This window comes from Miniopterus schreibersii (assembly GCF_964146895.1).
Source record: "Miniopterus schreibersii genome assembly, chromosome: X".
In the NCBI taxonomy this organism is placed as follows: domain Eukaryota; kingdom Metazoa; phylum Chordata; class Mammalia; order Chiroptera; family Miniopteridae; genus Miniopterus; species Miniopterus schreibersii.
In genome coordinates this window covers 16117806-16133365 of record NC_138104.1, presented here as the reverse complement: position 1 = coordinate 16133365, position 15560 = coordinate 16117806, and the positions used below count along the sequence as shown (strand labels likewise).

The 15560-nt window shown below is 36.7% G+C and overlaps 1 protein-coding gene across 2 annotated transcripts in view; it reads right to left on the bottom strand.

Annotated features, from left to right (window-relative positions):
• Nucleotides 1-743: 743 nt before the first annotated feature.
• The window catches only part of CUL4B (cullin 4B), a 36215-nt gene continuing 21398 nt past the window's right edge, over nt 744-15560 (bottom strand). The window contains exons 12-21 of one of the 2 annotated variants that reach the window (XM_081126375.1): nt 15329-15521; nt 14350-14454; nt 13464-13574; nt 12915-13006; nt 11761-11868; nt 11381-11494; nt 10611-10716; nt 9323-9495; nt 7430-7582; nt 744-3997 (exon numbers count right to left, since the gene is read on the bottom strand). In XM_081126375.1, the coding sequence (XP_080982501.1) occupies nt 3902-3997; nt 7430-7582; nt 9323-9495; nt 10611-10716; nt 11381-11494; nt 11761-11868; nt 12915-13006; nt 13464-13574; nt 14350-14454; nt 15329-15521 (1251 nt within the window). In that variant the 3' untranslated portion in view covers nt 744-3901. The remainder of the gene's footprint in view (nt 3998-7429; nt 7583-9322; nt 9496-10610; nt 10717-11380; nt 11495-11760; nt 11869-12914; nt 13007-13463; nt 13575-14349; nt 14455-15328; nt 15522-15560) is intronic. The other variant, XM_081126376.1, reaches the window with a different exon arrangement.

Below are 15560 nucleotides of genomic sequence, written 5' to 3'. Positions count from 1 at the left end.
AAGTACTGAAACATGCTACATCATGGAGGAAACTTGAAAACATTATGCTAGGCAAAAGAAACCAGACACAAAAGGTCACATATTGTATGATTCCATTGATATGAAATATCCAGACTAAGCAAACCACAGAGACAGAAAGCAGATTAGTGTTTTCCAGAGGCTGGGTAGGTAATGTGGAGTTAATGCTTAATGTGTAAAGATTTTCTTTTGGGGATGATGAAAATATTCTGGAACTAGAGAATAGTGATGGTGAATGTACTAGCCACTGAATTGTATACTTTAATAAAATGGTTAAAATGGCCTGGCCGATGTGGCTCAGTGGTTGAGCATTGACCTATGATCCAGATCGAGGTTCAATTCCCAGTCTGGGCACATGCTAGGGTTTTGCCCTCGATCCCCAGCAGGGGCGGGCAGGAGGCCAAATGACCCTCTTTCATCATTGATGTCTCTCTCTCTCTCTCTCTCTTCCTTCCTCTCTCTTAAATCAGTAAAAACATATTTTTAAAAAAAGTATATTATGGCCCGGCCGGGTGTGGCTCAGCGGTTGAGCATCAACCTAGGATCCAGGCGATCGGGGGGGTTTGATTCCCGGTCACGGCACATGCCCGGGTTGCGGGCTTCATTCCCAGTCAGGGGCGTGCAGGAGGCAGCCGATGAATGACTCTCATCATTGATGTTTCTCTCTCTCTCTCTCCCTCTCCTTTCATCTCTCTGAAATCAATAAAGACATATATATATTTTTTAAAAGTATATTATGTACCTTTTCAAAAAAAGAAATACCTTTTTTTTAATAGCAAGGAAAATAATTGAACAAAGTGTCAAATTTGAACCAAGTATTTCAAGGTGAACAAATCTCTTCATTATTCAAATGCAAAGCAAAATTTTTTTGTAGGAAACTGAAAAATACTGATTAATGGAGCATTAGCATGGATACCATATACAGCATAATTATCCAAATTCCTGTTAGTTATGCCTTTTTTTTTTTAATGAACAATTCATTTTGGTAATTTTATGTAGATCAGAGAACAGAACATGTTTATAACTCTCCTGCCATTCACAGCATTAAACAGAATGGTCTTTAAAACAAACAAAAAACAGCTACTGTAAAAAAACACACAAAAAACTTAAGAAAGCTAAACACAAACTTCTGAAAATCTTGAGACGCAGATGCCTAAATAAACTGATTTCCTGAACTGTATACACATTTACAAGATGAGAATTTCAAGAGTATGGTGAGACATCATGTCGAGGCCTTTCAACAGACTCAGGAATTGGGTTCAAAAAGGCTTCTTCATTTCTGGTTTGGTAAAATTCTTGAGGAAAACCTTACTGTGAGAGTATATAGCCCAGAACTCATAACAGAAAAGGCAGATCAAGAGCTGTAAAAATGAAAGTATTTAATCTTTTATTCTGCCCTCCACATAAATCTAGACTAGTTTCATATTGACTTTGTATAAGTATTTGACTTTGAGGATTTGAATAGAAGAATGTTTATATTTCTATTTTTCTAAAATGACATTTAAGAATATCTAGCCACCTTGAGGATTCCTGGGAATTTTACTCACCCTTTACCATACCTTTCTCCCTCTTGCACATACTATGGCATTATCACTAAACCACCACAAAAGTGAAACAGAAGTTTGAAAAAAATAACAAAACTGGTAAGTGTGAATCCAGGAAAAGAAATCACTAGGAACCTAGATTTTAAGGTCTGTGGTTTTATAACTTTCTTACAACATTTGAATTTTAAAGGTCTTCTCTAGAAACTTTTTTTAAATAAAAGTTTTATTGAAGAAAAATAGAACCACCACGTACACAGGAAAAAGAGCACAAAAATTCAACTGATACAGAACAACAACTGAAAACTCACAATTATCCAATGTTTGCAATTACTTTTCAATTTCTTAAACAGCTCCCCTCAACTTGTTTTTTAATAGTCTTGCCAATTTTTCAGCTGAACCAGCATCAAGTTTTCAAAAAAATTAAAAGCCTCAGGGAAGGGACCAGCTTTCAAGATGATGAAGGTGACAGCAAGAGTCTCCTCCTAACAGGACCAATTCTACCTAAAAATTTCTTAAGAGTAACTACCAAGTCTTGTTGAACAGTCCACGTATCTCAGAGACCATCAGGGATGAGTTAGAACACTGATGTAGATGGCCCAGTATGGTGAATGGGTGAACAAAATAGTTGCATTTCCTAGTCAGATGAGGTCATGTAAGGAAACACCAAAATAGCTGAGAATATAAAGTTAATGGCTGTTCAAAAGAAAATTAGGAAGGATTAGAAATACCACATACCGTTACACAACAATGTGCACACTGACGCAATTAGAGAGACACAGGCAACTTTGTTAAAATAGCTGTTCACAGGTCTTTGAGAACTCAAGAAAATAATACTAGACACAAAAACCAAGTCTCTGGCTAAAACCTAGGTATTCTTCCTAATGGCTCCAAATAGTCAAGGAAATATACTGCTACAAAAAGCATTAAAGCAGTTCTAATTTTAAAAAACCAGAACAAAATTTTCTGCTTTTCCTTCATGATCAATAAATTTCAAAGCTTCAAGGAAAAACAAATACAAAAGAAAAACAAAACAAAACAAAAAACCCACTGGTGGTAAAGAGAATCCTTTTACTCACATTGTCAATTTGAAAAACAATACTTTTGCTATTTTCTATGTCTGAACAATCCTAGGACATTCACCTGAAAAGTAGGTGTCCCGGCGTTATAACTCTTCAAACAATTTTGAAAGGGATAGAATTTGAAATTCCCAACTAGAGGATGTGTGAAGAAAATGAGGGAGGACCTTTACATGTAAGGCTTTAGGAAGTTAGAATAAAAATGATAGTAAAGGCTTATTTACCAACAAAGAGTTGGGGTGCTTCCAAAAAAAAAACAACAAAAAAAAAACTCTGGTAGAAAAAATAGGAATGCTAAATCCTAAAAAGCCTATAACAATCTACAATTGGTCCAAGTTAAAGACAAAACTGTTCAAACAACATTAAAGTCTAAAGGAAGTTGAAAACTAGCTGATGAGTTTTTAGTTGTGTAAAAATTTACAAAATATGCGGGTTTTGGTCTCTTTTGCAATGCTCATATTGTATTCATTTTTAATATGAAGAAAGAGTTGTATTTTTCTCTCCTACTTTGTTCTTCTAGAACAAATGATCAGCAATTTTCTATTTCAGCTATTTTTAGAAGTACCTGTTAATTAGCACAGTAAACTCAGGGCTAAGCCATATACACACATCCCATAGCCATAAATGGAACATTTGAGGATGTGTATATACAAGAGGTTATATAAGCAACTGTCCCTCTACTTGAAAACTTGTTTCCAAATAAATTTTTCAAAACAACCCTTTGAGTGTAACAGAACATTACTTAGTAAAATATCATTAGCTGTGACAACTTATTTTTCTTTCCAAGGGAAATCACAAAACAGGTGAACAACCAAGTCCAGGGTGGTTTTTCTATTTGATAAATACATCCAGAACTCTGTACAGTAAATAAAGTTTGCATGCAGTTTAAGTATCTTTAAATGACATTTTAAGCAAATAAACCTTTGCTTCATAATTAACGGTGTATAAGAACGCCCCCTTTTTAATAGCCATAGGGACCTCTTCCCCATTTCCAAAGAGGAATCATGAAGACCAAGTACTTTCTTAAGTTTTCTGCACATCATACTAAATAACATGCAAAGAGTTCAACAACATTCTTCTTAAAGGTAAGTATTACTCTTTTAATGAGCATGTTAACCACTGAAAATGTCCACTCAACTATTTCCATTACACTGCTTCATTTGGTCATTGGTAGTATAAAAGAAGTCAAACAATATAGGATCAACAAGTTAAGTTTATCCACTGGCTACAGCATGAGACACAAAATGCTCCAAGGCCAAAATTTTATGCAATGTAGTTGTACTGATTTGGGTTTTCTTTGTCTCTTTCCATGTAGTCCCGGTCAATTAAGGATTCTATTCTCTTCTTAAGATCAGCAGGCTGTAAGAGAAGGTAAATTTTCAGTGCAAAGCTCATATTCATTGGCTCAGACCCATTTACCAACACCCCATTAAAAAAAGAACAGTTTTAGCTCACTGATTTAATGTACCTTTTTATTTTTACTTTTTTTTTTTCTCACCAGAGGGTATTTTTTTCCATTGATTTTCAGAGAAAGTGGAAGGGAGGGAGGGAAGAAGGGGTGGGGAGTGAGAGGAGAGGGGAAAGAAGAGAGGGGAGGGGAGAGAGAGGGGAGAGGGGAGAGAGGAAAGAGGGGAGAGAGAGAAACATAGATGTGAGAGAGACACATGGACTGGTTGCCTCCCACACATGCCCCGACTGGGTCTGGGGATTGCACCTGCAACCCAGGCACATGCCCTTTACCAGAAATTGAACCCGCAACCCTTCTGTGCATGGGCTGACACTCTAACCACTGAGCAACACCGCAAGGGCTAATTTTTGCTTTTAATTTTTTATTTAAAAAAATTTTTTTTAAAACATATGTCTTTATTGGTTTCAGCCAGAGGAAAGGAAAGGGAGAGAGAGAGATAGAAACATCAATGATGAGAGAGTCATTGATTGGCTGCCTCCTGCACGCCCCCAATTGGGGACCAAGCCCGAAACCCGGGCATGTGCTCTGACCGGGAATTGAACCGCGATCTCCTGGATCCTAGGCCAACGCTCAACCGCTGAGCCACGCCCGGCCGGGCTATTTTTTTTTTTTTTAAAAGATAAAGTATAATGAAAATAAACCAGGTTAAGAAATGTTTTAAACTATACACATACTGCCACACCTTGTCATATTATTATATAACACTTTCTATTTTAAAGAGGTCTTCTAAGAATGAGCTATTCTCTGCACAAATACAAAAGACTAACTCAAAACTTCACATGAGAAACACATTATAAGTTTAGGGAGACAGAATGTTATTTAATTTTGCCAAGACCATTTGCGAAGATAGGTAGACCTTAAATTTGGGCAAAAGCTAATTCTGAAAGTCAGGCAGCATTTTTATTAAATAAAAAATGTACTGCCCCTGGCTGGGTGGCTCGGTTGGAGCATAGTTCCGTACACCAAAAGGTTGTGGGTTTGATTCCTGGTCAGGGAGTGTATGGGAGGCAACCAATTGATGTTTCTTTTTCTCTCCCCCTCTCTAAAAATCAATAAACATATCTTCAAGTGAGGATTAAAAATAAATAAATATACTAAAGGACAAAAAATGTACTGCAGAAATCACTATTTATAAGAATACTAACAACAAATGGCTTGATCTTTGTATTCCAGGTTTAATGTAAGATTTAACTGTTACCTACTATAAATGATTTGGATTTTTGAATCCTACTTGTGGTTAAAAAAAAAAAAAATCAAGAAAGCTTATGAGTTTTTTTTATGATTGTATTCTTAGCTCTTGGGTGACAAAACTCCACTGTCTTTTGTATCTAGCCCATAAAAATACAATCTTGCTTGCTAATAGAGAGATTTTCAGATTGTGTATAATGACGCCTTGATCAAGAGGGTTAAAGAGGGAAAGTAGTCTGATGGGCAGCCAAAATTTCAGCCATAATATCACCCAGTAATTCCAAGGTTTAAAAGTCAAAATGGCTTTCTCTTAATTATGGGCAACCTAGAATCTCAGCACAATATTTATTATAGTGATCCTCTTACCTTCTCTAGCATCAGTGATCTCTGGCTGGAGGTGAATGGTTGTGACAGTGTGGTAATGACGAGGCAGTGTTAGGTTTGGAGAAGACAGAAAGCCTACCTTGTTAGCATTAACAGCTAATGAGCACTTATTATGTTCCAGGCCCAGTGATAAGTTTTTTTTTACATATATTGTCTCATTTAAGCCTCACAATAATCCTAACAAGGTTAAGTACTACTACTATCCTCTCTTTATAAAAGAAAAAACAAGCCCTAACTGGTTTTGCTCAGTGGTTAGAGCGTTGGCCTGCGGACTGAAGGGTCCCTAGTTGGATTCTGACCAAGGGCATGTACCTCAGTTACAGGCTCAATCTCCGGCCTGGTCAGGGTGCGTGCAGGAGGCAACCAATGGATGTGTCTCTCTCACATTGATGTTTCGATGTTTCTTTCTCTCTCTCTCTCTCTCTCTCCCCCTCCCTCCCTCCTCCCTCCCCCCTCCCCCCTCCCCCCCCTTCCATGCTCTCTGAAAAGCAATGGAAAAAATATCCTCGGGTGAGGATTAAAAAACAAGCCCAAAGCTCATGAGGACCCCAATATTCAAGGGTCTAGCCAAACTCTACCAAGTGTTTATCATCACAAGCATTTGGAAATTGTCTAAAATTTGGAAAACAGTGCAGCACACCACCACATTTTCTAAGCCTCTTTATTATTGGGTATTTACACTGGAACGTCCATTTAATAACCAATTTCAGTTTACTAGAACTGTTGCTAAACTTTTCAAAAAGATGGCTAATGATAGCTAGTTATTGGTATAGAGTTTTTAAAAGACACTCATTTAAGCTAACTAAACAAAACATTTAATTTAAAATAATACGATCTGTCACATACCAAGCTATTTCTATATATATATATATATATATATTTTTCAATTACAGTCGACATTCAGTATTATTTTATATTAGTTTCAGGTGTAGAGCACAGTGGTAAGACAAATGTATAATTTATGAAGTGATGCCCCTTATAATTCTAGTACCTACCTGGGACCATACACAGTAATTACAGTATTACTGACTATATTCCCAATGCTGTAACAAGTTATTTCAAGGAAAAAAAATAACAAAGAAGCTCAAAAAAATACAGTGAATAAACTTGAAAAATTCAAAGACTCATTTTGCAGCTAAACATTCAGGCATAAGAGCTTTTATAAAATGTTTTCCCAGGAGAGGGACTGGGGAGGAGGATGGGACCAGATGGAACGGGTCATTGGAGAGAAAAAGGGACATCTGTAATATTTTAAACAAAAATAAAATTAAAATAAATTTTAAAAAGTAAAAAAATAAAATAAAATAAAAAATAAAATGTTTTTCCTCTTTTGTCACAGCTGCCCACATATACCAATAAAGTTTTTTTGAATCATATATATGAACATGAGAAATTAAACCATTTGTCCCTTGCCCTGGCAGGTGTGGCTCAGTTGGTTGAGTGTTGTCCTGTGTATGGAAAGGTCGCTGGTTCAATTCCCAGTCAGAGCACATACCCAGGTTGTGGTTTTGGTCCCCAGTTGGGGTGTGTATGGCAGGCAGCCGATTGCTGTTTCTCTCTCACATCAATGTTTCTCCTCTCTCCCCTCCCTCTTCCTCTCTAAAATCAATTTTAAAAAAAATATTTAAAAAAACTTTCGTCCCTCCAAATGATCTTGAGGCTTTAATCTACGTTTGTAAGATTCATGTTTGAAAATCGAATGTATTCTTTTATATATAATAAGCTCAATATGAAAATACAGAAGTACCTACCTTTACTGGAAATTTCAACTGGTTGTACACTTCTGAAACCAGGAGATTGTGGCTAAGTGTCTTCCTCATCTTCATAATTCGAACAATTGCAGCATCGATTTGATACTGTCTGTCTTGGAATACTCGTTCTGTAGTGCTTGCTTGTTCCTCCACCTAATAAAACAGTTTCAAAATTTGGAATTGTATTTGAAGTAAAACTTACTTATACAAATTGTACATTTTATGAATGTGACACACTGTTAATGTGTTAAATATGCTGAATTATCTAAAGGAACTTTATAAATACGGAAAATGACAGGAAAAAACAACAAACAGAACTCCTTTCTGTCCTGATTATATTGCCCCATACCTATGAAGACAAATATTAGTTAACAGAAAAATACCGCCTTTGAGTTGCTTTTCTAGAAGTAGAGACCAGCTGATGCAAAATTTATCATTTTCTTTTACTCTCTCCTTGAAATCTTCTAAATATGCCACAAGGGGTTGTTGACTAGATTTCTGTTTGATATTAGCTTCTCTGTAAAAATTATTGACTCTGACCTCTGACTCAAAGTATGGTACTAACTAGCTAAACTAATGGAGTCAAAAAAATTTTTTAAATAATTTTTTGTAATTAAATCAGAAATGAACATTGTTAGTGCTTATATTCATTCAAGACTAACAAATTTAGGAGTTTAGGAGTCAGTTTACCAATTTTAATTCATCTTTAGCACATAAATCAAAAGAATAGTCTGGGCTTTTTGCCATCAGCTTCTTTCTGATATAGCCTAAATGTTTGAAAAGGACACTGTGATCTGCTAAGGGAATATCACACATTTGATGTGAATGTGAATAAAACAGATACTGTTTTGAGATACTGACCTCTGTCCCACATTAAAACATTCTCTCAAGCCCTACATTAAATCTACTGAAACTGAAAACAACTAGTTTCAAGAAATGCTATTCTTGTCGGTTTCCTTAATAAAGTCCTTACAGCCTGGCTAGCATGGCTCAGGAGCTGACCTTCAACCTATGATCTAGGAGATCCCGGTTCGATTCCTCGTTGGGGCACATGCCTGGGTTTAGGGCTTGAGGGCCTCATGTAGGAGGCAGCCAATCAATGGCTCTCTCATCACTGATGTTTCTATCTCTCCCCCTCTCCCTGCCCCTCTCTGGAATCAATAAAGATATAGATTTTTTTTTTAAAGTCCTTACAAATTCAAAAGACAAAAACCAACAAAATATTTACTGTTAATCAAAGAAATACTAAATCAATTAGATTTTTCATCAAGCAAGTTGGCAAAGATTTTAAAAAGAAAATACAATCTTTAGTGCTGGCGAGTGCACTGTTAAGACAGGCAGTCACGCTGCTAGACAGTGTAAATTGGTACAGCCTCTCTGAAACACAATGATATAATGTATTAAGACTTAAAATGTTCATACTCTTTGGCCTAAAAGGTCTTCTTCCATGAATTTACCATAAGGGAAGGCTGAGAGAGATTAAGATTTAGGTACAAAGAGTTTCTTACAGTTTTATTTACAATACTAAAAAGTTATTCATTTAGCTGCCCAATAGTGGACACTGGTTGAATAAATTATAATAGCCATGTAAAAGAATATTGTGTGGCCATCTGCCATTTTATCAAGATATTTAATGGCATGGAAAAAGTCTAAAGACTTAATACGAAACACAAAAAACAGGATATAAAACTATGTTGAGTATCAGGTCCAACTGTATGCACCTGCCCCCCCAAAAAACACAAAATCAAATAATGAAATACACTGAGCTAGCTACAGGCATAGGAAATTTAATGTTAGTGGTAGTATTAGTAGTATAAAATCTTCTTTATAAATGTTTATTACGAACGCATGTAATTCCAGTGCATTACAATGAGGAGAATGTAAAAGAAATACCGTTTCTTTCATCTGGATTTGATTGATCTTTATCCTGAAGAGTTTGTGTTTGAAATCATCATTACAAATGAACTTGTCACCATCTTCAATATCTTTGCCCTTTGGATTTTTCGCCAGAACTCTAGCTTTGCCGCAGGCCAAAGACTGCAGTGTTCTCCTTAACTCGCCATCCTCTGAAGAAGAAAATAGTGGCTGAGTCATTTATTACTAGCTTGTCAACAAGAAGAGCTACATTCAACCTCAATCTAGCTTCCACCCCATCCCTCTATTAAAACTGTTTCCTTTTTATCCCAAGGTCACCAGTGGCTCCCTCTCTGTTCTATCCAATGGCTTTTTTCCAGGTCATCCTCTGAAAATTCAATCATCATTCCATGTGAATGACTAACCAAACCTTCAGAAACAACATCTCGCTTTTTTCCAGTCCCATATTTAAAGGACACCTCCACCTGGCTGTTTTTACTATCATCAACTCCAGTACGTTCAAAATTTTATTCACCATCTTTCCCATAAAACTGGGTCCTCTTTCCAACTGTTAGTTGTGAAGCTACCAACCTATTAGGGTGAGAAACCCTGAAACCATCTCTGACTCTTCCTTCTCCTTCATTCTCCACTTATCTAGTAAGTTGTTGCTTAGAGACGCCTCTTCCCTGCTCTCATTGGCCTCGTTCTAGTCTAAGCCCCCATCACTTTATGCCTGAATCACCCCACTAGTTTCTGGACGGGAACCTCATCCTCTTCCAAGCTGCCCTACTGTCTACTGATTCCAGGGAAGTTGTCCAGGTAAGTCCCTTCCAATATGTCACACACTTGAGACCCTACAATGCAGGCTTCACTTGCCAGATCTGTAAGGCCCTCCATGATCACGCTCTGCCCATCTACCTATCTCCCTAGTCTGCGCTGCAGTTAAACTCTTCATGACTCCCGCTCCTGCTATGCTCATTCCTACCACCAAGTCTTTTCTCCCGATATTTCCACTTGCAGCACATGCTTTCTCCCTAGCTAAAACGTGAAGGCCCAGCTCAAGTGCCACCCCCTTCACGAAGGCTTTCTCAGCTGTACCAGTCCACAGTGATCTCTTGCATGCCGAATTCCTAACACACTACTAGTCAGCACCACAGATTGGTACTTGAAATTATTTCAAGTGTCATTTCCCCCTTTCCCAGTGGTTACATTATGAGTGCTGAGAAGAGGGATTATTCCTTTGTATCCCCCCCAGAGCTCTTAACCTAGCGGAATGCACATAGTGGACACTGAATAATGCTTGCTAATCGATTGATTTGACACAAACCTATTCCGGTAGCCTGCTTGATATCTTCTAAACTGAACTCCTCTCCCTCATTAAACATTAGCAGCACCAGTGTTTGAAAAAGAGAGACCTGGAGTTCTTTTTTACCCTGTTGGAGAAACGGCAGTGTTTAGCCATCATTTTAAAAAAAACACACGAAACGTTAATGAAATAACTAATAATCTCTTACAGAAAAAAGCATTTTTTTCAATTAGTGCTCTTAGAAACATGGAATTAGTATCCAGAAAAACCAGTATGTTCAGTGTAGGGCTTAGGTGTGGTCCTATCTAAAACAGGAGGAAGGACTGAGTGACCTTTCTACAGGTCTTTTTTAAAGTCTTAGAATTAAAACTGAACAACAAAGTAATGAAAATTAGTAACTTAGCCTTCTTAAGTGTCATTATAGATAATTCTCAGGAGCAGCAAGAAATCACTATTTCGAACGCATTTTTGGCTTTTGTTGATTCAGGTAAGTCGTGAAAAGCTGCAGAAACTCTATTCACTAGCCCCCAGCAACACAAAAGCAGCTTCCTGTCAAGAAGTGACAGTGAATTCTGCATCCACAGGTGGGGAAAGAGTGGGTGAAAGGGCTATTGTTTTTGGTTTTGCAGCAGGGTCAAATCAATTGTGGAAAAGACTACATTCGTATACAGAAAGCTATGACAAGCTATCACTGTCATACAGATATTAAGGATAAACATACACAAGTTAGAAGGGATGACTTCAATATCAAAGATGAAGGTGAAAACTAAGTTTGGGGAACATACACTTACCTCTTTAAATTCTGCCTTTAGCACACAGTGTCCTAGGGTTGACTGCCACTGAAGTTTCCTGCCACTATGTTTGCCTAGGTAAAATGTCTTGAAAATCTCCTGAAGTTTTACCATCTACAGTAAATAAAATAAAGCTTTATTTAAGCTCTGTTTCCAATCGGCCCTGAACCCAGAAACTTGGCACCTTTAGCTATGCTCTAATGATATTAATACAAGAGTAATATAAATAGAAGGAGTAAAATATTAAAACAGTTGGCACTTGGTATTGGTGTGTTCACTGACACCAACTTTTATAAACAGTATCTATTTTTCAATGACAAACAAAATGGAAGTGTCATGTATTTCTAAGCTTGTAATTCAAGTCCTAAACAGCAACTTACCTCTGGTGGTAAATGGACTTCCATAGGCACATATGTTGGCCAATAACCCATTGTCAGGATATTCACAGTTAATTCAATATTCCCAGGTACATTCTGGTTCTGCATATACTGCAATAAGATCAAACATACATACTGAGATCTTAAAACTAAAAGTACATACATTTCATTTCGTAATAATGACCCATTCAAGAAGTTCCCCATTATAAAATTACATGCAAATATACTGACCATCTCTAAAATAAAAGGCAATCCTATATTAAATGCACCACAAAAGTGCATTGGTTAACATTTTGTTACAATGGCACACAAGGATCGCATGACCTCGTTAGAGGCTGTTATAGGATCTCTTCTCCATTGTTTTCCCCATACCACCTGCAGTCCCCACCTTTGGAGGCCCCTATGTGGCTTGGAACACCTTGCAACAACCCCCATTCCTCACCCCACCAGCCAGCCCAAGTCTCCGGTTTTTCACTTGCTCCACCGCCTGTTTGCAGGGGGTGACCTGAAGTGGGGAAGGAAGAAAAAGGGGAAAGGGCAAAGCAGATAAACCCTTTTCTGTAGCTACCGTAGGGCCCATGATCCTACTGACCCTGATCTTTCTCTTGAGTCTTCACCTCTCACTTCCCACTGTAGCAATACAGTGGGAAAGATGTCATTATTAAAGCCCTGAGAGAAGAAAATCTAATTTGCTATCACTATACCTATGCTCTTAAATATTTCAAAACCACCTTCTAACAACATCTGTAAAACTGTGGATCTAGCTTTTCATTCCAAATGTCCCCAAAGGCCTTACACAACCATTCTGTCACTTCTCCTTCCTCTCCATTGCCAGCTTTCAACAGGCGAATCATCGGCAGTGATTAGATGCTGGAGAAAGTCCTGTTCTCACTAACTAGCTACAGCCTTTCTTGGCCTGACTTGAGCTCAACACATTTTATTTCTATTTTTGTGTTATCTTGGGTGTACATTGAGAATATTGAAGTAGGTCAAATATACTTACATTTCATTGGTAATTTTTCCTCTACTATAAATATTTAAGTTGCTATGAAATATTTACAAAAACATGTTTCTATTTATCCTTTTTGATATAAACCACAGCAAGGAGATAATTAAATATATTTAAATTCAAGGAATTAAGCAAGAATTTAACTCACTTTTACCTGTTTGAACTGAATCATGATGTCTTTAGAAAGTTCCATGTCTTTAAACATTCCTTCAAGTTTGCTGGTGAAGGCAGCTCCACATTCTATTAAAGATGTTTATACGTTTATAATATAGCAAAGTGGTTAAAAACAAAAAATTTAAATTTGAAAACATGAATGTAAAACTTACTTTAGCATGAAATATGATCTGTAACTTCACAAGAATAAAAAAATCCCTATCCCAGAGTGTTTGCCCCACTAATTGAGAACCAAACTCTTTAATCCTATAGTAACTTTATCTCCTATTTAGGAATAAAATAAATGGGAAATTTTTCATACAAATAATAAAAAAAACAATGTCTTATTTTTTAAAAATGGCAACAGCTCTGGATATGTTTGCAACAATAGATTGGAAACCTCATGAGCTTATTCAATTTACATTTTTATCATATGAACATAGAATAATTGACAAAACAGTAGAAATTAAGCTAACTGCCCCCCCCCCCCCCCGCCCCACCAGAAATCAAAGAAGAAAATGAACAGAAAGAATGACAAACATACCATGTTTAAGTTTGGAAAGCATTGACTTTTCAGCATCTACAGATGCACTCTTCCCAACTAACAGGCGTTTGGCTAAATCTTTCTTGTAGAAGGCCTCAAAAACATCCTTGCCTATGTTAAATAATAAAACAAAACTCTAATAATATTCCAATTAAAACTTCCAATTAAAACTGCTTCAAAGTATTTAATAAACCCCATGATTATTCCAACTTATTTAAATTTGTACATTTTATCCAAGTTTGTTAAATGCAAGGAACATTAGAGGCAGACATCTCAAAAGTTCCTTGTGTCCTGGCCGGTGTGGATCAGTAGTCAGAGCACTGGCCTGCGAACCAAAGGGTCCTGGGTTCAATTCCTGGCCAAGGCCATGCACCTGGGTTGCAGGTTCAATCCCCAGGCCCTGGTTGGGGTGCCTGCAGAAGGCAACCAATCTATGTGTCTCTTTCACATTGATGTTTCTCCCTCTCTTCCTTTCTCCCTTCCTACCTCCCTTCCACTCTCTCTAAAAATCAACGGAAAAAATATCCTCCAGTGATTATTAACAACAACAACAAAAAATTTCCTTGCTACAAAAAAATAAGACTGCATTAACTTTTCTTTAGAAAAGCTTTTAATCAACTAGTAGCTTTAGCATCAATACTCTAGAGATTAACAAGTAACAAAATTCAAGGCTCCTAATAATGGAAAATTCAAAACACAGGGCAATTAAATAATATTCTTCAGATACCCCAATGAATTAAGTACAAGGAATATAACAGAATTTTTAAATATCCCAAATAGAATATCAACTCCTAAATAATACTCCCTCCAGGTTGATTATACTTGCTAATTTCTCTGCTGAGTGCTTTGTTTTAAAAGAAAAATGTTAAAACAAAAATAAACTTACCATAGATAAATCTAAATATGATCATAATTTTATCCAACATTTTTTCAAGTTCCTCATCTGTAGCTTCTTTGTTGCCAGCACGAAGCTTTGAATCTACATACTTAGCTAAAATGGGGGAAAGTCTGTTGTTTAGTGATCATAGGTATCCATAATGTACTGGAGATTACATATACCCAAACAGGAGCATGATATACTGAGTTTTTCAATGCTTCAGAGATATACAAGCTTTTTTTTTTTTTTTTTTTTTTTAACAGTGTCACAGAGTTAGTAAATATCACAGCCTTAACTCAAACCCAAGTCTTCTGGCTCTAGTTCCACTAGAGTATCCATTTTACAATGATGGTAAGCAATCTTAAACACTACTTTTCTAATAAAACAAATCATATACATTCCAGAGTTGGAAGGCAAAATTTGCAAAAAATTTAAGTAAAAGTAGTACACCAATAAAATTTCACCTTTTTTGCAGAAAACCCTAGACATTCTGAGTACATCCTCCTCTGACATTAAGGGGTACCTGCGTGGGAAAACCTGAGCAGCGCTACAGTAAACCGCACCCTTACACTACATGGCCCAGATTATTAGGTGTTTGTCCTGGGCATTTTCCTTTTCTCACCGGCAATTTTAATTTCTGCTATCCTTTCTTGTATCCCTAACTGTGAGCCTCTAAAAACAGCACCCTGCCCCACCTCTAAATTGCTGTGGGCTTATTATAAAACAGATCTCAAGCTTATTATAAATCAAAGTAAATAGGGTCCAATGTACTTGTCTTAGCAATGAAAGAACATTATGCTTGACTGACTGGCTTTGAGTCTTTAGCTTCAAGGACTTATTCCTTACATCCGGGTTCTTAGAAACTACCAGCTAAGCAATATCAAATAAATGGTGTTAATACATTACAACCTTGTCAAAATTTTAGATCATCTGAAATTTTGTGAATAAAAGAACATTAAATAACTAGAAAAAGAGACTGGAAAAATACCTATAAGTTCTGCAGGTTTGTTTGGTCTCTTGTTAATGAAGGTTTCAAACGCTTCTTTCATGGCGTTGATAAACTTTTCATTCTTCATAAAACAGATGTCAATTATATGGTCCACCTTATCTTTAAAATCCAGCAATTCTTGAACCATGGTTTTATCTTTTTCAGGATTAATTACAATTGTGCTGCCATATGCCTAAACAACAAAAAATACCATTTTTTACTAGAATTGAAT